A 21,492-nucleotide genomic window follows, 5' to 3' on the forward strand; every position below is an offset into this window, starting at 1 on the left:
GAAGGGAAGAAGGGGGAGGGGGATGGACAGAGGGAGGAGGAAGGGAAAGGGAGAGAGAGACGGGCCTCAACTTCTGTATATTCCTAAGTTTCCAGGCGTGAGAGGCAGCGTTGCTGTCACCCTGGGAGCTGATCACATCTCAGGCTCCCGCAGGAAGCTGGCCATTTTCAAGTTCATTTGTATTAGGATCTGATCGTCAGTTCCTGGCCTGAAGGTCACGGGAGACTAATAAAAATGAAATTGAACTATAGCGTGCCTGAAAATCATGAGGCTTTCTTATTGGGAACAAGCGGTCTAGTAACTGTAATTTCAAATTCAAAAATTATATCTTAAATATAAAAAGTTCAGTTAAAGGCTAAAAGCATTTATTTGACTTTCAATGGCTAATTTGATTCAGTAGCAATTTTTAGGGATAAAATAGTCATACTTTTTTTTACTCTTTTTCACTCTAAAAGCTGTAGTTATTTGCTGATAGGTATATGTGTGGAAAGTAGCTTTTCTATAACAACATGTAACACTATTAAATATAATGTTAGTGTACCATAAAAAATAAAAATTCCTATGTTCTGCTAAAAATTTCAAGAGATTTTGTTCTGCATAAAAGCACACATTTTTGATAGCTTGATGACATATGCCAAGGGCTAGTGAAGGGATATTCACTGAAATTTTTTTCTTTCTTTATGTTAGATACATTTTCCCTATCTGTTCATATCCCTTTAGTTGATGGGTTGCTGTTAGAATTTAAAAACAGAAATTCGTGTGATTTTTTTTAAAAAAATAGTATCTACATAAACAATTAAAAAGAGTGTGTGTGTGTGTGCTGAGTGCATGTGTGTGCATGTGTGTGTGTGTGTGTGAGAGAGAGAGAGAGAGATAGACAGACAGACAGACACATAGACAGACACACAGACACTCTACCACTAAGCTATACCCTCAACCCAAAAGCATCATTTCTCTGTCCTTTATTTTGTTGAAATAAAAGGCATAAGTTAGAGATGGCAAACAGACACCCAGTGGTTCCGTGCAGCACTTTACTAGTAACTAATACGAATGGAGAGATTTTTCCATCAGAATCTAGATCTCCAGATGTTTGTGGATGCCGCGGAGGTCATGGCAGTACTTGCCTGCCATCATGGTGGAGCTCAGTGCCACCGTCACTCCCTGGCACCTGGGCTTTTCCAAAAGCACAGCGCAGCTGCCCCACCCCACTCTGTCCTCCCAGCTCCACAGGCCCATGGGTCCACTTTCCCCTGTGCTGCAGGCATTTGCATTTGTTATCCTTTATTTATTTATTTATTCTTTTTTTCTCTTTTTTCAATAATTTTATTGAGAAACAAATAGCAATGAGACAGTTTCAAATCCAATTAGTAGGACAGTTTTGATAATTAATACATTGCATATTGTTGTCTTAGTGGTTATTCATTGTATAAGATGCAGACATGGTATCCTGTTTACAAACACTATTAGAAAAAAAATTTCTAAAAAACACTTAGAACAAATCTTTCTATTCATTGAATTAAGAGAATGTAGTTGTATATAGATCCTAACTATTTTAAATATACAGATACACAATGGTCATTCATTTGTATCCCCTTTTTTTCTTTAGTTTTGTCAGAGAAGGGTATTCCATTGTCATTTAAATATTATAGGTGCATGAGTTCAGCAAAATATTCCAGTATAGTTCAGTAGTCCATAATAATAGTGGATTTTCCATGAATATGGCTTTAATTTTTATACTTCATTTTTATACTTTTCTGCTGGCTGGTTAAGACCAAGAGAAAGCAAGACCTATATAACAAGAAATGTAGCTGTTAAGGTCAGTCAGTTCCCCTCATGATTTATCCTGAAACCTTGTACCGCACTTTGTAGATCCTTTGTGAGTGTCAGCCATGTGGATGAGTCACGGCCATTGCTTGACCAATTTGCTCTCTGTGAAAGCCTGAGAGAATGTTATCCTTAATTTAAATATAAGTTTACACTCTCAGGAGGTCTGCAAATTGGCTGTGAATGGTGTTGACTGCTTGGCTAATTCTGTTTAGTAGTTTTTCCTAAAGATAATAGGTTTGTTTTCATTGACTTATTCTATGGATTAACAGAGACATGAGTCTTTAAATAATTAGCGTTGAATTCAGTACTGAAATGTTGCACTGCAGTTCATTTTTCTGACTGATGGTTGCTTGAGTGAAGGCATTTATTCAATAAAGCCCAAGTTTCTAGCTTGGGCTGTCCAGTCAGGTGGTGACTCTTCTAAATTGGCTGTGTGACCCAGAAGCCAGCCCTCAGTAGCCTCACTGAGCACCCTGGGGACAAGGCTGCTATACGCAAAATTGCCGCACAGCTGCCACCTCTTTTGGGGAAATTAACCACAGGTGGGAGAACAGGCCAGTTAGCACGTGAAGGCAGAAGTGCTCTTCAGAATGGGGACAGAGGTGTCCTGACACTGAAGCAAGGCCAGTGAAAGTGGACTTCAGATTTCACTGTGACTTTTCAAATGACCCGAAGAGTCTGAGCCTGAGGAATGATTGAAGTAATCTGGGCCATTTGCAGGGAGGGAGACAAAGCAAGGGTGCTCGGCGTGGCTATCAGGTGTGTCCGGGGGGACCCTTCCTGGTCATGGCATGGAATATCTTTTTTTTTTTTTTTTTCCAGTACTGGGAATTGAACTCAGGACCTTGTGCTTGCCAGGCAAGCACTTATTCTACTGAGCTATCTCCCTGCTCCCTATGGTCTGGGCCTGATTTGGCACGAGGGTACTGATACAGGGGAATGACACTCCCAACCTGAAAGATATCTGGGACGAGTTCGTGTTCTCTAAAACTGAAGTATGAATTTTAGGAACAGTGGAGGTTCAGAGCAGAATATATTTATAGGGGGAAAGAAAACTTCTGTCTGAGAGAGGGACAGAAGGGGACACGAGTGGGTTGCCCAGGACTCTGCCTTTTCTACAGATTTTTATAGAGCAAAACTGTGAGGTGAGGCGGGCCTAAGGTGGGGAACATGGGAATTCGCACATGAGGTGGGACAAACTGTGGTCATCCAATAAGATTACAAGGACAACTGCTCAGGTAAAATTGATTAAATCGGGATCAAATGAGGAAGCAAGTCACATGCAAGCGGCCCTGAATACAGAACAGGGGCTTTTCCTGCAGGGAGTTGGGTGAGTGACTCTGGCGTTTTCAAGGTGATAGAGACCTACTTAGAATGTCAATCCCTGCTGCCCATTCCTAGGGAGGTGTGTGGCTGCATTTGTTTAATCTTTTGTCTTGAGGTCTGGCTCCCAGGGAGAGGTACCTGTCTCTCCCATGGTTGCAAGGTATCTTGTCTTCCATACTGTCTCTTTTGAGGGTCAGCCCTGTCTGACTCCTATAATGTCTCTCTAACTCAGATCTCTCCAACAGCATCATTTAATAACTTGTTGGTGTGGTGTGGTGTGTGACTCTAGAGTACTCACCCCACTAGGATGGGCACGATGGATGGTAAGAAAATTATTCCAAATGGCCTAGAATATTACGAAGCTTAATCCCATCCACCATGATAAGGAACCCCCAGCTCCCAGAACATGGGAGACTTCATGAATATTCAGTAGTTCTCCTCTGCAGCTTCAAGAGCACATTTCCAGCATAAGTTGGATTAGATCTGTTTACCTAATTAGACCTAAAGCTCTGAGCAGATCTTTTTTAGTTTTAAGACCCTGCTGATGTTTGCAAAAGGAAAGTGAGTTTCTCAAGCTCACACTGTGAAGAGTGGAACCAGCACCCAAGCCTGGTGTTTTCTGTGTAGCTCCTGGGCGATGAGACCCGCTCACTGCTGTGTGTTACGTAGGCGCGCCTGGGCTGTTCGGGCAGCCCCCTGGTTTATAAAACACTGGTACAGGAAATGAGGTTTGAAGTGAGGATCCACTGCTTCTTGGAGGAGGCAGTGGGTGTCCGGGCATACCTAGGACCCAGACATTTACTAGGGACACGGGAGTTTTCAGTATGAAACTGAAGCTTGCTTGTAAATATATGCATGCCCCAAACTCCCAGAATTGCTTTGCTGAAGTTGCAATGTATTGATTTCCTACACCCATTACTTGCAGCATTTGGTTGTGAAAATTATATCTACAGCTTCCGTTGGATGATGGCAAAAGTACAATTTTGTTAGTTTATATAGGCAGGATAGCCTGCGGTGTGCTTAGCTTTGGTACTTCCTTGCTGCCACCTGGTGGACAAAGCCAGCAGGGCCTAGCAGTTGGTGCACGTACAACATTGTCAGTGTTCAAGAGCTCCGCTGTGAAAATAAAGCAGTTTGGTCAAATTAATGCAGACATTCCTAATTTAGTGACCAACCTGTCTAATGACTGTTTGGAATTCCTATCTTCCCCTTGGACTTAAGACCTTTCTTTTTTCTGTGCACATTTGTACAGCTTGTTTATAAAGCCTCAATGTTTTGGTTGTTTTTTTTTTTTTTTTTGAACATCACACCTTGTTTGTACAGAATTGTAATTTTTGCTGATTGTACTGTATGCCACTGTAGCTTTATGTTGCTATACATTACACTACTTCATGGAAGAGTTATGCAAATAAAAGCAGGGCCCTCAAGTTAGAATTTCCTTTGACCCTTCTTTGTTCTCAATATTGTATGTACTATTTATAGCCCCTCAGTTGGTGATGCATTTATGCAACAATCCAGCCTCAAAACAGAACTCAGTTGTTCAATGAAGAATTCTCCTGCTTTTCCTGTTTTTGTTCTTTGCAGAAAATGAAATAATACAGTAGGGGGTAGGGACTCACTCCATTGTGTGAGGCTTCTCCTGAAGCATTCTAATGCAAAAGGAAGTTGCATTCCTCCTAACGGGACAGTACTGAAATAGACAATGGGAGAAACCAAGAATTCTAGAAGGCCCCGTTGACCTGTCATCTCGTTGTTTTTACGACTTCTTTGTGGGGGAGGAGAGATGTGCAGTGTGTGTGTGTGTGTGTGTGTGTGTGTGTGTGTGTAGGTGTGGGGGGTTCACAGCGGAGCTCAGGACGCTGGATCACATGCTGCCTTGGCACCGTGCTAGCCTTAGCTCTCCACAGGTCGTTCACTTACCAGAGTCATTGTTGAGCAAGACGCTTTGTCTTCTGGGCGGTCTGAGCCCTGTTTTGTGGCTTCGTATGGTGGTACCAACAGGGGAACCCTAGTGAGCAGGACAGGGGCAGAGAAGGTGGCCTCTCAGGAGCCTCTTCCTGCTCCTGCCTTGCAGAAGACCAAGGATTGGGCACCACACGGTAAACGGTTTGCCTTCTACTGCAGCATCGGCATCTTGTTCGGCTTTTTGGCCAACCTCCAAATGAGGACCTGGGTCCAAAGGACGCAGAACCTGGCGGAGAGCAATCTGCATGACTTTCGCATGGTCCTGAACCACCTTCCAAAGGTAAAGCTCAGCCTAGAGGACCCACGACACTTCGCATTCTGGGCTTGTCCCTGTCTCTGTGTGTGTCGAGACCTGACCTGCAAACTTCAGGGAGCCTGGGGAATCCCTGGAGACAGTGTGCCTTTTAATGTTGTAGATGAAGAATAAGGATCCCACAGGTGGTCCCCAAGAGTACAAAAGCAGAGTTTCAGAATTGGCATTCTTATGTGACTGCCTTTTATTTTATTAAGGTATAACGAAGCCATAATACATATTCCAAAGCTAGTTAATTTTGACAGTCTCATGATTGTTTTAAAAGCCTTTGGAAACTTGTATCCTTTCGTTTGGGTAGTAAAAGGAACTCCTGCTCCGTCACAGCTGGACAGGTGTATCATGTTCCTAACCTACACACTCGTGCGAACATGGGTTGTGTGGGTAGCGGGGACAGAATGGCTGAAGGGGCCATGATCCAGGAGGAGGCGCCTCTTTCTGCATCCCAGGAGCATGTTGCTGTGGTACCTCCTCGGGACATTCTTTGGAAGTGTGACTGGTCAGGAAGTCCCCTTAATACGCAGTGCCTGAGGATGCCCAAGTCAGCAGGGGAAAGCCTGCTCTCGGATTGGATAGAAAGTCGGCCAGTGCAGTGAACCTCTACACACGGGCTGGGATTTCCTCCAAGTCTATCCTGCCCTAAATATATTGGACTTTACTAAGTGTGTGCAAGGGTTTTTTTAAGTGACTAAAAATAAAGGAGAAAACAGATGCATATACTTTGAAGTACCAAGAACAAGGACATTAACTTTGTGGTTTTATGGCCTGGGTGCAAGACGGAAATACTTGCTTTTCCTAATCCTTGGATAAAAATTTGTATTTCTTATTCAACATTCTAAAGACTCCAAAGATAAGCTTTTTTTCCCTAAAAAGCTGGCCAACTTGGATAGTGGTGACGGCTGGTGAGGTTTCATGGGGGTGGCTTTTGTTGCCTTCAAAGGATAGAAAATGGCTGACTCTGGTGGAACGAAGCTGGTTCCAGTGAAGGAGGCTAACGCAGCCATGAAATCTGGGTAGAAAAATGTGAAGTATAATCGACAGAAGCATGCAAACAAAGTAGGTGGGAGCAAAACAAAGCATGTTGAACTTGGTCTAGCAATCCTAGAAATGAAAATTTAACCAGTGATCGATATTTTCACTAAGAAGATTTTCAGTCGCTGTTGAGAAATGCTAATCCCCAGTGTCCCTGAAGGGGTGGGAATGAGTCCTCCGGCCCCATAGACAGCAGGGCAGGCCACCCCTTTGCAGGCCACTGGGGACCCCACTAAGCCACACTGCAAATGGCTGCCAGTGCTCGTTAGTTCCTCCAGTCCTGGAGCTGTTTCCCAGCCTTTGACATCCAGGCTGTCTCTGTGAGGTGCTTGTTGTGACCAGGACAACACGGTGGACATGGCCTTGTGCTAGTTTTGAGCTTGGACTTTTAGAGGCTCTGCTCTGCCCAACTTCACAGTCAGAGAGAGAGAGAGAGAGAGAGAGAGAGAGAGAGAGAGAGAGAGAGAGCCCCATCTGTCCACAGCCATGCTGGCCCTGACAAGAAGATCAACATGGCAGTCCACAGAATCAGGAGACAAAATGAAGCATCCCAAGTAACCAGCCCAGAATAAGTCAACTCATTTATAAAGTGAAGTTATTTTTGGTCAGCAAACCTGAGAATGTTATTAAGAAGTCTGAGAGTCAGGAACTAAAACATTTCTAGAACTTGCTAGGTTTCTTTGAATGTTGTGATTCAAATTAATTTTAGGTTAGTTGCAAGTTAATTTTTGAATGTCAAGTCTCTAATTTTTGTGCTGCGGCTTTGGACCCTGTGAAGCCAGTTTCATGTCATTTTCTTTTCTAGCAAGTTGACTATATCTTGGATCAGTTCAATACCACCAAGGAGAGAGGGTTCACCGATCTGGACAGTGAGTAGCATTTTGGGTTAATTTTATTTATCGTTTGCTTTGGCTCCGAAGATACTGTGGCCAACTCCCTTACAAACTGGACTGAGAAGTGAAGTGAAAATAGGGGAGCAGGAAAACAATTCCCGGGCATCACTGGCAACTTGCCATCTCCTACTGGATGACTGTAATCTGGCACATCCTGAGAAGTTTTGCTTCACAAGGGGATGAGTTTTATTTTTGTGCTGCACATTTGTTGAAAACCTTTTACTGTCTTGGGTCACAGCACTGTCCTTCATTATGTGGGAGAGAAAAGCCAGCCCTGCCAGTTGCCCTCTTAAGGTGGGTTTCAGAAATCCAAAGGGGACCGTGCTGGTCCCTCTGTGCCTCAGGGGTCAGGAGCAGCTTGGCGTAGTGGTTCTCCCCCAGGGTGACTTTTGGTCGCATCTGGAGACGTTTGGTTGGCACCATGCGGTGAGCTGGGAGTGCGGCAGGGCTCCTGCTCAGCGTCAAGTGCCCAGGATAGTGCCACTAATGTCAGCAGTGCCACAAGGGGCAACTCTGGCCTCGGGAAGAGACGGGGACAGGCGCAGCTGCATTGCTCAAGACGATAAACCCTGCGCTTACAGCACAAATAGTCTGTGGCTCTGTAGTGACTCGTTTTTCTCTCCTGTGGGGCCTTTGAAGCACGTGGTAAGATCTGCACTGCAGGGTCAGCCCCTGAATGGGGTCCGGACTGGAAAGTGGAATCAGGGCAGGAGGAGGGGCTTGAGGCAGAAGTCGTAACAGACCTGCACTCACTGTCTTCTGCTTGTTTGAACCCAGATATTGGTGAGATGCTCGGAGGCAACATTCACGACCGTCTGGCACCTCACGTGATCCCTGTTCTGGATGAGATCAAGGCCATGGCGACAGGTGAGCCGGGGGCACAGAGGACCGGAAACAGCAGTGGAGGGTCTCTCTATCCTGGCTTCTCCTAAGCGTTGGTGTAGGTCAGAGCTGAAGTCTGTGGCCATATAAACAGACCAGGCACAGTCACTTGGTGACACAGTAGTTTGCTTCTGTCTCTAAACTTGTTACACTGATGGCCTAGAAATGATTTGAAGTGATAGTACCAGAATTGTTCGTGTAAAGTTTTATTGGAATACAGCCATGGACATCTATCCATGCGTACCATCTGTCACTGCTTCTGAGCTACGATGACAGAAGTGGGGAGTTATAACACAGACCATGTGCCCTGCAGGCCTACAATATTTCCTACCTGTGCTTTAAAAAAAAACAAAACATGTTTGACCTCTGACATAGGATGTGAGTAAGGCACAGCATTTTAAGACTTGAAGGATATTGGTTATTTTTTCCTTCACCTAATAGAATATCTTTCAGAATCAAGAAACGTATATAGATATCTTAAGCTCCTCTGCACACAGTGGTTTAAGTGAGGAGGTATAATTTAATAGTAAATATTAATTAATAGTAAATACTTTATTCTACTGCAGTGGTGAAAGGACCTCAGAGATGCAGAATATTCCAGACTTCCAAATATTGAGAGAAATGTCTATGCTAGGCACTGGGTGGAGAGGACAATTTTATCTGTAAAACACTGAGCCAGTATGAATTATGCTTTCATGAGCTAGTATTGTTGAGAAAACAGGGCATAGGGTGTGGGAATATATGGAAGTTGTATGACTGTGCCTGTTCTTTTGGGCATTTCTTATGGTTCAACTATCCAGGCAAATGAGCAGGAGGAAGGGTGTGTGGAGCAGGCGCGGTGTTGGTGGGATTGCTGTTAAGGAAGGGTCTTTCATGTCCATCCGTTGATCCGTTGCATAGCTGAAGGGGAATCCTCCGGTGCTGGTGCCTTTGATGTTTCCAGATCTCTGTTCTCTTCATCTCCAGCAATTTCCCTTCCAGGCCACGAAACTCAGACCCAGAGAAGGGAGGTGACCACAAAGACCCAGGCCTCTGCCCTTCTGCTTGCATTTCCTGGGCAGCTACTTCCTCCTCCCTCCCTCCTTTCTCCTGATCTCTCTGTTTTCTTCCCTCTGTTCTCCCTGCCGCCCTTCCTTCCCTGGCTTCTGCCTGTCATTCCTTCTTACTTCCTGTCTTGGATCCATCCCTAGTGTCTCTTCCTCTTAAAAGACACCATCCTGTCAAAATAGGGTCTTGCGCTTACAATCACATTTAACCTAAAGGCATTCCCTCCAAACATAGCCACATTTGGCCATTGGCGAGACACTTGGTCCACAGCAGTTGGGTAGCTGGGAGATGAAGGAGTTGGGGTCAGACCTGACAAAAGTCCTGCTTTCTGACCAATAGGGTGAGTATGTAGGGAGAGTCTGGCTGTTCTGTGTAGCTGTGCCAGCCACAAGAAGGCCGCACAGTGAACCTTGGGACTATGAGTTGGGAACCTGAGGTCCAAGATGTGGCCGTAGGATGACACCCTGGCACCCTTGTACCACGATCCCCGTGTGTCAGTGCCTTTGGAGGGTGGCTCTTCCCAGACCTCCTCCAGCTCCAAGCTTACCCAAGGGTGAAGGCCATGTGTGCAAAGTCGTGTGAACCGCGCCGCTCACCTGCTATGGAGCTCTTCTTTTGCCCAAGGTCCCCACAGTTCGAATGCTGAATTTTAGTGCACCTGAGATCAAAGATGATTGGATCAGACTTTATTCTCCCCCATCAGTGGTGCCGATACTAAGCTTCTACTTTTTCTTTTTAAGCCAGCCTGACCCCGTCACAGTTTATTTAGCTCCAGTTGCTGCCAGAGCTTTAGATATGACTAATGAGTTTCTCTAGCAAATTTTGGGCAAATACTTCTTCTGAGCCTTTGCGTTCTGTGGGCTTTGGAGAAAGCAGCAACATGCAGGTCTTTGGTGTGCGTCGTATTCGAGTCACGGGGGCTGGGGAGATGGCTCAGTGGAATAAGCGCTTCCCTGGCAAGCGCAAGGACCTGAGTTCAATCCCTGGTTCCACAAAAAAAAAAAAAAAGAGTCACAGGTCAGGGCCTAGAAAGGAGCTGAGCGAAACTGGGCTGACCTAACGTTAATGAACTAAAATAAAAAGCCTGAAAGGTCTTTTATACTTCAGGCATATAATGTGTGCTCTTCGCAGGCTTCAAATGACTCCAGAGTCTTAACCCAGGCAGTATTTTATAGGCATAAAGTGCTTTGAAGCTTTTGCAAGATGTGCGTGTGTTACCTCCAAGTTCCGCCTGGGATTATCATAATCTTAGCCATAAGCCAGCATATCTAGAGATGATGATTACACAGACACATTTCCTGGGTCGTCAATTTATTTTATTGTCTCTTCTTTCTTCCATCTTGTTTGTTTCTTGTACTAAAATAATTTATCTTGAAGTCAACATGGAAAGGACGATGGGATGTACACCTCTGATCGCTCGAGTCTGGCACATGGTGGGTGGTGCATCTTAGCGCTGGCTCTTTTGCCCTCTGCGTGGGTTTCTTCGTGTTTTATTGTGTTGTGTTGTATATTGACTGGCCCTCTGCCGTGTGCTGGGTACCAGGCCTCGTGCTTTGCTGCTGATGCTGAGAAGCAGGCAGGAGGGAGGAACACTGGCTCCCTGGGCTCCTTGACAGTCTTCTTATTTATTTATTCATTGGTATTTTAGGGAAGGGTGTACAGGGTGGTCAGTCTCACTACTAGATCGGACTTGTAGTGATTCTCCTGTTTACAGCCTCCCAAGAGCTGGGATTACAGGAGTGCGCCACCACACCCAGTCTCAGTTGCAGCCTCAGTGTGCCCGGGGGCAGGGGCTAGCATGGCAGGCCTCGGGATCAAATCTCCATCCCATGCACCTGCTGGCAGGCACTTTAATCCGCTGAGCTATTTGGCCAGCCCTCTTGACAGCCTTTATTTGGTGTTTAAGCCCATAACTCTCACTCTGAGCTACATCTCTAGCTCTGTTGCATTTTATATTTTAACTTAGGTTCTTGCTGAGTCACTAAATCACCCAGGCTGGGTTGCCACTTGGAATCCTTCTGCCTCAGCCTTCCAGAATGCTGGAATTAGCCGGGAGAATTTGAGATGAAGGATTGTAGTGAGCCCAGCTCTTCCCAGTCTCGGGATAAATCCTCAAAGCTAGCTGCAGTGTGGCATGAGACGAGCTAACAGGAGTGACACTGTCTGCCAAAGGCTCAGCCCCCGAATCTGTCAGTTCACGGCTTAGAACCCCAGAGCCCCGTGTCCAGGAGATGACCCGGCCTGCTCTTTGACGATGGGTGAGGGGGCTGGGAGCCCTAGAGGTGACAGAGTCCGCCAAGGGTGCCACAGCAAGGCACAGCTCAGGCAGCTTTCAGCATGATTCCACAGCACTCTGTGTGTGTGTGTGTGTGTGTGTGTGTGTGTGTGTGTGTGTCTGTCTGTCTGTCTGTCTGTCTGTCTGCCTACAGTTCTAACACTCAAGCCTTATGTGACTACCAGGGAAAAGGAGGGACAACTAGTTTTTAAGGGCATCCCGCTGTCTCCTTACAACACTCGCTGACGGACTGATGCTCAGTTCTGTTTTGTTCCCCTGACTGTTGTGTAGCAGAACCTGTATTCTGAATCTTGGAGAGCTTGAGGAGTGGTCGCTCACCATCCCCGTTTCCCCCGACCCCCATCATTTGACTAATGAACCACAGAGCAAAGAAATCTGGCCAGGAAGACCTAGCTGCTTAGAACAACAATGGCCTCCTGCTGCAATCTCATGCCCTTCACAGAGCGGCTTTAACTTACCGTGGAAAACTACTGTCACTCCCTACCTCCTCCGCCTCATGGGGAGCTCCACCCCCGCCAGGACTCAGACAACTGTTATTCTGATGTCATGGTGTAAATTTGTGTCCTGGGATGTGGGTCTTCCTGTGTAAAACAGACAGATTCACTGCCTTGGAGGTGTTTCAGTCTGATTGGTCTCCACATTTAAAGATGAACGTGGTAGTGAGCTCAGCATTTTGTTATGAGGAAACTGGCTCAAGGAGGTTCTAGAATCTACTTTGGACCTCACAGGAAGTAACAAGGCTGGGCTCTAAGCCTAAACCTGCCCAAATCTAAAACCAGACCCTGTCCTGCTGTTCTAGGCTTAATTGTAGCTCTTTGATATTCAGAGGTAAAATGTCTCTGGGTTTAATTGGTTTTTGCATGAATGAAAAATTCCTGGGATGGATGCGTGTTGATGCCTGCTGGGTCAAGCAGTGCTGCCTCGGTTCTGCTCTTGCTGGATGCCAGACCCTGATTCTTGGTTGACAGGGACCCCCCTCAGGAGCACTGAGCTGGTGGGTCAGCTGGCAGAGGGGCCCCCCGTGGCTTCCTGTCTGACCATCCCTCACAGTGGCCTGACGTCAGGTCTTGAATACAGCCCCTCTTGGAGAGGGCAGGACCTGGGCTGTCTGTGCTTAGGTACTGTGTTCTTTCTGCAGCCATCAAGAAGACCAAGGAGGCCTTGGAGGCCATGAACAGCAACGTAGAAAGTCTGAAGAAGGGAAGCGAACAGATGAATGAAAGCCTGACCGACGTGAGAGAAAGCACTGAGGTGCTGCTCAGCGGCAGCGAGTGCCGCATAGACCCTGCACGGCAGATCTGCAACAGCATCAGGGCGAGCCTCAGCCAGCTGCAGGGCGCCCCCGGCCTGGACCAGGTTAGCAGGTGCCCGGCAGCGTGCGTGGAGAGCAGTCACGTCCACCCCGGCCACCCTCGAGGGGCCTCTGATAGCCGCCTTGGAACAGGTTCAACAGGAGCAAAGAACATTACAGAACCCCTTCACGGGAGTCTGTGTAAACTTTTTATTTATTTATTTATTTTTTTGAAACAGGGTTCTGCCTAGCCTTGATCTCAAAACATAGTCCAGTCTGGCCTTGAACTTGAGATGATCTTCCTGCCTCAGACTTCCCAGTGCTGATATTACAGGCTTACACCACCATGGTGAGCTCCTGTAGACCTTTAAAATTAAAATATAGCCTGGCATGGTAGCACTCAAAAGGCCAAGTCAGGAGAATCGCCATCGTATGAGGTCAGCCCGGCTACATAGTGCATTCAAGGCCAATCTGGGATATCTAAAAAGACCTTGTCTTCAAAAAACCAGAAACAAACAGCAAAGGTTGTTTTCAACTTTATTCACGTACTATATCTGTGTGAAATTTCTGCACCTCCTTTTGGGCTGGCTGCAGCAAGAAACCTTCAAATGTCTAAGGCTGAGTGATTACAGAAGCTATTGGGAGAAAAATATTTGCCCCAAATAAGACTCCATCATTGAGAAGAAAATGTGGAGGTACTCTAGAAAGTGGGTGCTGGATACAAGATACAGCTTTGTTTTTAAAATCATTTATTTATGTGGTACAGTGTCTCACTATGCAGCTTGGACTCGTAGTATTCCTGCTGTCTCAGCCTCCCCAGCACTGGAATTAGAGGCATGTGCCACCATGCCTGGTTTCAGTGGCCCCTGAGGTTCCAAGGCCGGAACAGCGTGTGGTGCTAGTGGTAGAACCCAGACCCTTGCACTTGCCAGGCAGGTGCTTAGACTGTCGAAGGACAGCTCTTTTTTAATGGAGGTTAATTTGGGAAGTTGCATCTTCTTGATACTTTGTCTTATGCGTTTTCAGCTCCCGTCTCTGGATCAAGAACTTAAAAACATTGATAATATTCTTGGCAATGGTTTGGATGACCAAGTCAATCAGGTATGTTTTTGTTTTTGTTTTTGTTTTTAATGCGGTGGTTTATTTTTTTATCATTTAAAGGGTACACTAGTATGTAAGAGATTAGGAAGACAGTAAAGGAGCCTTGATATTCTGAAGAGGAAATACCAAGAAAGCCAACAGCCATTTGGCTCATTATTGCAATTCAGGAACTTTTGTGAAGCATCTCTGCCAGCAGAGCATCACGCTAAGACCCCTCGAGAGCAAGAGAAACACTACCAGTGCTTTTGGGGGCTCTGGATTCTGTGGGTCCAGCGTCTTCATTTAATATACACAGTCATCCGTGGTGAGGTGGAGTGAAATGAATCAAACTCAGCTGAAAGATCACCTGGTTTCTCTTATATGAGAAGCCCAAAGTGTAAATTAGAGTAGAATGAAAGCTAGATGAGAAGAAACAGGAAGATGGATCTTTTGCAAATGGGGAGTGGACCAAGCCACAGAAAGTAGGTGGAGGAAAGAGATGAAGAAAGATGTACTATGGACATGGGCCAACCCCGCATGGGAAATGTAATTGTTACGTAATCAACATGTACTAACAAAAAGTGAAAATATATGTATATGGGCATGAAAAGTCCAAAGAAGAATCCTCTTGGAGAACTTCTCTTTTTTGAGGGTTTTTTTTTTTTTTCTTTCTGTTTTTGTTTCTTGTGGTAGTGGTGCTGGGAATCAAACCCAGGCCCTTGCACATGATAGGCAAGGGCTCTACCCAACACTGAGAACATGTCTTAACTGAATAAATTGAAGATCATGTTAAAAATTTTTCATGTAGCATGTTCCCATAATTTGAAGAATCAACCCATTTGCTTACACAGCTCTAGGATTTAGGCTGCATTGGTACAGAAGGTCTCCATTTATTAAGCAGTCACTTACACTCCCTGATAAGGCAGAGTCGCCTGAACTTCTCGGCCACGCTTGCTTTTTGCACACTGGTGCCGCTGCGTTCATGAAATGATGGGACTGAGCTAGGATAACTGCAACGCGCTCTAGAGGAGGCCATAGACCCCCTGGCTGGGTGAGAAGTCTAGCTATAGACACATTGGAGGGGTCCCGCTTTTGGAAAGCCATGCAACTGGGTAGCTTAGTCACCTTTGAGGAAACAAGAGTTGCCCTTCTTGAATGGCCTGTGACAAGAAGGCAGTCGTACAAAGTGGCAGGCACCCTAAATGTTCCTTCTTCTGTATACAAAGATATTATTTTTTAATTAAGCTTATTGGTACATTTTAGATACGCGTAATGATCACGCTTATCGTAGGGACTTGCTGCTCACACGTGGCAAATCTCGATTCTTCTTCTTTCCCTGGTCCCCTTCTCTCCTTTCAACCTCTCTTTCCCTCTTTATTTACAAAACCGTGTTTCCGTTTTTCCTTCTATTCTTTTTCCTCCTTTCTCATTCCCTCTCCCTTGATCCACTTCTCATTTCAACATTTTCTTCCCATTTTCCTAGTATCTATTATACATTTTGTTCCTTATTTACCCTTTTGATTTCTCTTACCAGAGAAACAAGGTGCTATTTAAATACATGTCAAATTTATTTCACTTAAAAGTTTGGTCTCGAGGTGCATCCATTTAGCTAGAAATGTCGCAAGTTTGTCATTTGCGGCAGAGGAGTGCTCCACTGTATTAAAGAAATCCACATGTCTTATCCATTCATTGGTTGGCGGCATCGGGCTTTTCCCAAGGTTCCTGTCACAGATTGTTCAGCTATTAGCGTGGGTGTGCATATGTTGCTACGGTAAAGTGCTTTTCATTCTTTCAGGAAGATGCCAAGAAGGGAAACAGTTGAGTCAAATGGATCCTCGAGCTTTAATTTTAGGAGGAATCTCCACACTGACTTCCACGGCTGACGCTCCAGCAGTGGAAAAGCCGGCACCATAGACCTCACACAGGCTCAGAGCACCAACTGCAGACTTCCCTGGCACATGGTTGTCCATGCCAGCAGCCCGCTAAGCTCTAGCTCTCCGCCTTCCGGAGGAAAGGCTGGGCGCTTAGAAGTGGTCTCTGGAAACAGTCCTTCCCTCTCTTGACTAAGCCCAAGCCATAGAGTTCGGTGTGGGTTTGATGTGCGTTAGGCTTAGCTGCCCTGCAATTTGTATTCTTTATAAACTGCGTTTTGCGATTACTTCTTCACTTCTGTAAATGTAGGTCTCCTTTCGTAATTGCCCTGGAGAGCAAGATTCTGTCGCTAGAAGTCTGTCTTAGCTGCACTAGTGCGCCGTGCAGCCCGGGGTTTCCCAGCCTCAGCACCAGCAGCTTGGGGCTCCGCAGTCCTGGCTGTGGAGCAGATGCATTCGCGGCACCAGCCTGCACTTCAGCGTACCGCAGCAGCTCCCCGCTGCAACCGTGAAATCCCCCCAGGTGTCACCAAGCTGTCCCCCCACAAGAACCTCTGCTACAGAGGTAATTCCTAGGATCCACGTGAGCAGACAGATTGATATTAAAATTATGGGAACATTGTATATGCAAAACTTTTACCGTGATCTTCCGTTTATTTAGTTTAAGGCAAACACTTTCTAATGAGATTTTTGCGGCTATTGCCAGACATTTGATGACTGTGTTGGGTCACTTCTGCCTCAGAATAAATGCTGTGCATTTATTTCGCTTCTGTACTCCACACTAAGCTGAAAAATAAGTACCGCTCTTCAGCTTTACCCCGTGCACTGGTTCATTTTTAAATATCTTTTAGGGATATGAATTGTTCGATGCTATACCTGAGAAGGTGAAGACCCAGGCGGAGGTGGCCATCCAAGGTGAGACTTGACTTTATGTGCCTGCCTGGCAAGTACAGGGGCCTGAGTTCAATTCCTGGTCCCAAACAAAGAAAAAACAAAAAAGAAAGAACTGTGTTATAATTGTAGGGTTCTGTTCTAAAAGGTAGTTTATTGCCACTGAATGAATATCAGAGCTCGGCAGTGTGTCACTTCCAATCGGTGGCATAGGTTTAAAAAAAAACCAAAATCTCTCATTCAGGACAATTCACAGCATCAGCTGGTCCTGAGTTGTCAGCCGCACCACGGCAGTGAGTCCCCGCTGTTATATTTTCCAAATGAATTTAAATAGATGTTTTAAAAAATAATTTACTTAATACAGTGTATGAGGATTTATTTTGTCCTTTTGGAAGATTTTTCTTTTCTCTCCACTATGTGATACAGTGGCATTCTGGGCCCCCAAGGTTGTATAGAGCTCTAGAGACACAGAATCTTTGTTGAGAGGGTCTAAAGTCTGAAATCATTCCTGGGCATGGTGGTGCACATCTGTGATCCCAGCACTTGGGAAGCTGAGGCAGGACGATCGCCTCAAGTTCACGAGACCATCCTGGTATACATAGTGACTTCAAGGCCAGCCTGCTTTGAACTACATAGCAAGAGCCTGTTTAAAAAAAAAAAAAGTTCACAATATATTTATGTAATTCCATTTGAGACCAAGCTAGCCTCGGTGCCATGTACCCCAAGGTCCCCAGAGGCCTTGGACCATACTTGTCTCTGCTGGGTTAGGAGATTTTCTCTCAGGATCTTAAGGGTCAGTGGACTCCTAGCTGATGTGTCTCCCCTCAGTATGTCCACAGTAGGAATTGATGCGGTCTGGGGCTAGGCTAGGTAGCTCTGGGGCAGGGCTCTCTTAGCACATCTGAGGCTCTGGGTTAACCAGGATCTGAAAGTCACCATGGAAAAAGCCATCCTGGGACGTCAGTGATGGCTGGTGGAGGTGCCACAGTGCCCAAGGAGCTGTGGCCCAAGGACCTGGAAAGATGGACACTTGTCTCCAGGCCGGTCTCTCTGAGCTCACTGCCTCATGGAGGAGGAGGGTGGGCATCCATAGGACCTGGGTGGCCACTGCTATCCTCTTACTTTTCAAATACAGGTGATATAGATATACCTTTTTTTGTCTTACCACATTGCTCGGGCTGGCCTTGAACTCACACAGCTGGCATGCACCCCTGTCCCTGCCAAACACACTTCTTGAAGAGTCAAACAAAATTTTAACAAATTCATCACCTGTGGTCGCTTATTCAAAATGCAGTCCTGGAGAATAACTGTGTCCTTGAATACCACTTCCTAGGTGTGAGATTAATATTCCCAAATCATGTGACAGAGCTTCGGAGTTAGAGACACTCTCATTTCAGTCTCTGTACCAGGGCTTCCTAAAAAGGAGATCCAGGGATAAGTAACCTCTGGAGCTTCAAGGCGACCATAAGTAACGTGGGGCTTAAAAGTACCGGATCTGCCTCCCAGGAGGAAACGAGTTAACGTTGTCGATGTCCCGGGCACAGTAGTCATTACCTGTACATGTTAATCACTTGATCTGTTTTGTTTTATCTTATTTTTCTTGAGATATATTTTTGCTCTGTAGATCAGGCTGCCCTGTAGCTCATGGCAGTCCTCCTGAGTGCCGGGATTATAGGTGTGCACCACCACGCCCAGCCCACTCGATCCACTGTGTTAGCAACTTAGTAGAAGGAGAGGACACTGGCCTGGCTTCAGCATCGCCTTATCGAGACGCTGTTCACGCCGGGCTGGGTGCTACGGCACTGCTCACTGACTCTACTTGGCTCTACTCATGCTTGCTATGGAATCTTACTCCGTCCTAAGCATGTGTACAACATGAGAAAAACCCAACTGTCCCAAGTGCTGGTGTTTGGTTGCAAAATGTAGTTCCCCTGACCTGTGTCTGAAGATGCTTCACCAAACCTCTGTTTTCAGATGTCAAAGGTGTCCTGGATGGCGTCAGTTCCCACATCAAGAGTGTCACTGAAGACATTCCTATTCAGTCCACGCTGTCCAATTTCACTGGTTACATCAATGACACTGAAGCTTACATCCACCAGAATTTGCCCAAGTTGGAAAAATATGACACATACTGGTGAGTGCTGGAGACTGAAATGATAGAGATTTGCATGACTACGGAGTACGATTTATACAGCTTTCCTTACTGTTTATAAAGGTTCTCAAACCAAATATGCAACAATGTGCAATTTCCAACTTCAGAATCTTACTATAATTAGTATGCTGAATATAGAATGGGATTTTAAAGCTTAAGTGTAATTCAGAAAGCATTTGGGAAATACTCCATGCTGATTGGTTTGTAAAATAAGTAACATGGTCCGTTCTTACTGAAAGCACACGGTCTTCCTTGCTGTGCCCAGAATCTCAGCTGCCGAGATCTCAGAGCTATGCACTGTTCAGTGCTTAGAAAACGGGTGGTGGAGCTTGGCCCTGCGGGGTGAGCACAGCAGAGGGAGTGTCGGAAGGGAAGGACTCTGGGGCTTGGGAAATTTAAATGAAGGACTTCCCGTCTGAAGGGCTCAGCTTCCATGCCTGTCCTGTCTGTCCCTTCGGAGAGTCCAGAGCCACTCTTATTCAGGTTGTGTTTTGTGCAACAGCACCAGGAAATGATAAAATAATGACAGGAGTGCCAGCACTTAGGAGCGTCACAAGGTGCCCACCATGTGGCATCTCCTTCACACCCACAGAAAGTCTCCTGGGTTGCGTCGCACTTACAATTCTGTCTTGGAGATGAGGATTTTGCAGGTCAGGGACATGAAGTGACCTAGTGAAAGTCAGCTAAGATGTGTCAGAGATGGGTTTCCACCCTTATCTGGCAGTGCTGCTACTGTCCCCGAATTGACAAGCTTTCAGGGGTACAGCTCATGTCTTATGACAGTACCAGGCTACCCCAACAAGTATCAGGAGATGCAGAGACAGCCCGTCGCCCTGACCTTACAAACTCAGCAGCAATCAGAACTTTGCAAATGAGAAAAACAGCACAGTTGTCTGCCTGCGATCCACCCTCTCTTCCTCCCCACCTCCCACCTGAGGACCATAAGCTTATTTGCAAAAGAAATTTAAGTGGATGATTAATTAACTCTAAAAGTTTTCTGGGGCCAGGCTCCAAGGCTTATTTAATTTTGTGTCGCCAATACTTGGAATCAACCTCTCTGGAGCGGCTGCTGGTGGCCATTATATAATTACCAAGCTTGCTCTTAATTGAAAAAAAGCTTTATGATGATTTTGTTGAGAGGCACCGGGCAGATCAAATTCTTTTGTTTTTCTGTATCTTAAATGTTGAGGAGCAACTTCTATCCTTGAATGCTCCTCACTGCTGGGAAAAGGGTGTTGTTTGTTCTGGAAATGCCAGTAAGACTTAATTGCGCCTCTGTTGCCCTAAAATACCTCCAGGACATTATGAGATTGACACTTGCATTCTGCAGAAGCTTGATTTAGGATACTCATAAAATTCCAAATGCCCCAGGCATCTGCCACCTAGAGCATTTCCAGTTTAGTAAAGAGCACGATGACCCAGAACGTTCTTGTGGCCACAGAATGTTTTAGAGAAAGGCCTGGGAAAAGACACTGGTATTCCCATATCTGCAGTCTAAGCATGATCTTAGCACGTCTTGCCACATCAGGAATCTTGGAAGATCTGCAGTGCCTTATGATATTTTACTGGTAGTAAATTGAAAAAGAGAAAGCAAGCATGTCATGATTATTGAAAGAGGTCTTCGAGGCTAAACATGCCCCTGGAGGCTGGCTTGGAGGCGTAGAGGTAGGACAGGTCCTGATATGTCATAGATGGCCAGGATCCTGCCACATACACACACCCACTGCAGCCTTAATCAGAAGCTCCTGGGTCCCGATGGTGTCCCCTTAGTGTCCTAACACTGTGCTTTCTTTACCAGGTGGCTGGGAAGCTTGATTGTCTGCTTCCTCCCGACCCTCATCGTGGTCTTTTTTTATCTGGGCCTGCTGTGCGGCGTCTGCGGCTTCGACAAGCACGCCACCCCGACAAGCAGAGGCTGCGTGTCCAACATGGGTGGCGTCTTCCTCATGGTGTGAGTGTGATGCTTCTGCCACTTTGGTGAGGAGCGGGGAGGAGGGGGTAGGCGGTGCCCCTGGGCCTCCTGCTCTGGTTCCGGAGAGGAGGGCTGGTGCTGCAGCGGTTCTTTCCTCGGTGTGGGTACTTCTCCCAGCACAAACAAGTGAAAGAGAACTGCAAACTGATTTCATATGATAGACCAGCTTAAGTGTACTGTTTACATAGGGTGGGCTTCTTGGAAACTGGTTGTCATGGAAACCCTTTCCACTGAGCCTTCTTATATCCATTGTTCCTCCTTTTTGTTTTCATCTTTCTTTTTATTAGTAAAAGTTTGTGGTGCCCAGTGATGGTGTGGAAAGTCGGTACCTATGTATAACCTCTCAATTCTTTCTGTTCCCTTTCTTTCCCCTTTCTCTCATCTCCCTCCAACTTTAGCTCCTTTCCCATTTGCAAGAGATCTAGCTCCTGTTTTGTACTATCTTTTCTTTTAATTATCTGTACTTTGGGTTTCTCAGGTAAGAGAAACCATGCAGTATATAAGGATTTTTTTTTTAATTTTTTTCATATTTTTATTGAGAAACAAATAGCAATGAGACAGTTTCAAACCAAATTGGTAAGACAGTTTCAATAATTAACACATTGCATACATTCTTCCTAGTGGTTAATTGCTATACAAGATGCGGACTTGATATCG

General features: G+C 45.8%; 1 protein-coding gene across 7 annotated transcripts in view; it reads left to right on the plus strand.

Moving 5' to 3' along the window:
* Positions 1-21,492, plus strand: part of Prom1 (prominin 1) — a 142,517-nt gene that overhangs the window by 95,497 nt on the left and 25,528 nt on the right. For all 7 annotated transcript variants that reach the window (XM_023699547.1, XM_023699551.1, XM_023699537.1 and 4 more), the window contains exons 5-12: positions 5,278-5,398; positions 7,266-7,329; positions 8,131-8,220; positions 12,717-12,934; positions 13,896-13,970; positions 16,672-16,735; positions 18,686-18,845; positions 20,662-20,814. In XM_023699547.1, coding sequence (XP_023555315.1) covers positions 5,278-5,398; positions 7,266-7,329; positions 8,131-8,220; positions 12,717-12,934; positions 13,896-13,970; positions 16,672-16,735; positions 18,686-18,845; positions 20,662-20,814 — 945 coding nt within the window. The remainder of the gene's footprint in view (positions 1-5,277; positions 5,399-7,265; positions 7,330-8,130; positions 8,221-12,716; positions 12,935-13,895; positions 13,971-16,671; positions 16,736-18,685; positions 18,846-20,661; positions 20,815-21,492) is intronic.

The sequence above is a fragment of the Octodon degus genome, unplaced genomic scaffold, assembly GCF_000260255.1.
Source record: "Octodon degus isolate 3935 unplaced genomic scaffold, OctDeg1.0 scaffold00006, whole genome shotgun sequence".
Lineage (NCBI taxonomy): Eukaryota > Metazoa > Chordata > Mammalia > Rodentia > Octodontidae > Octodon > Octodon degus.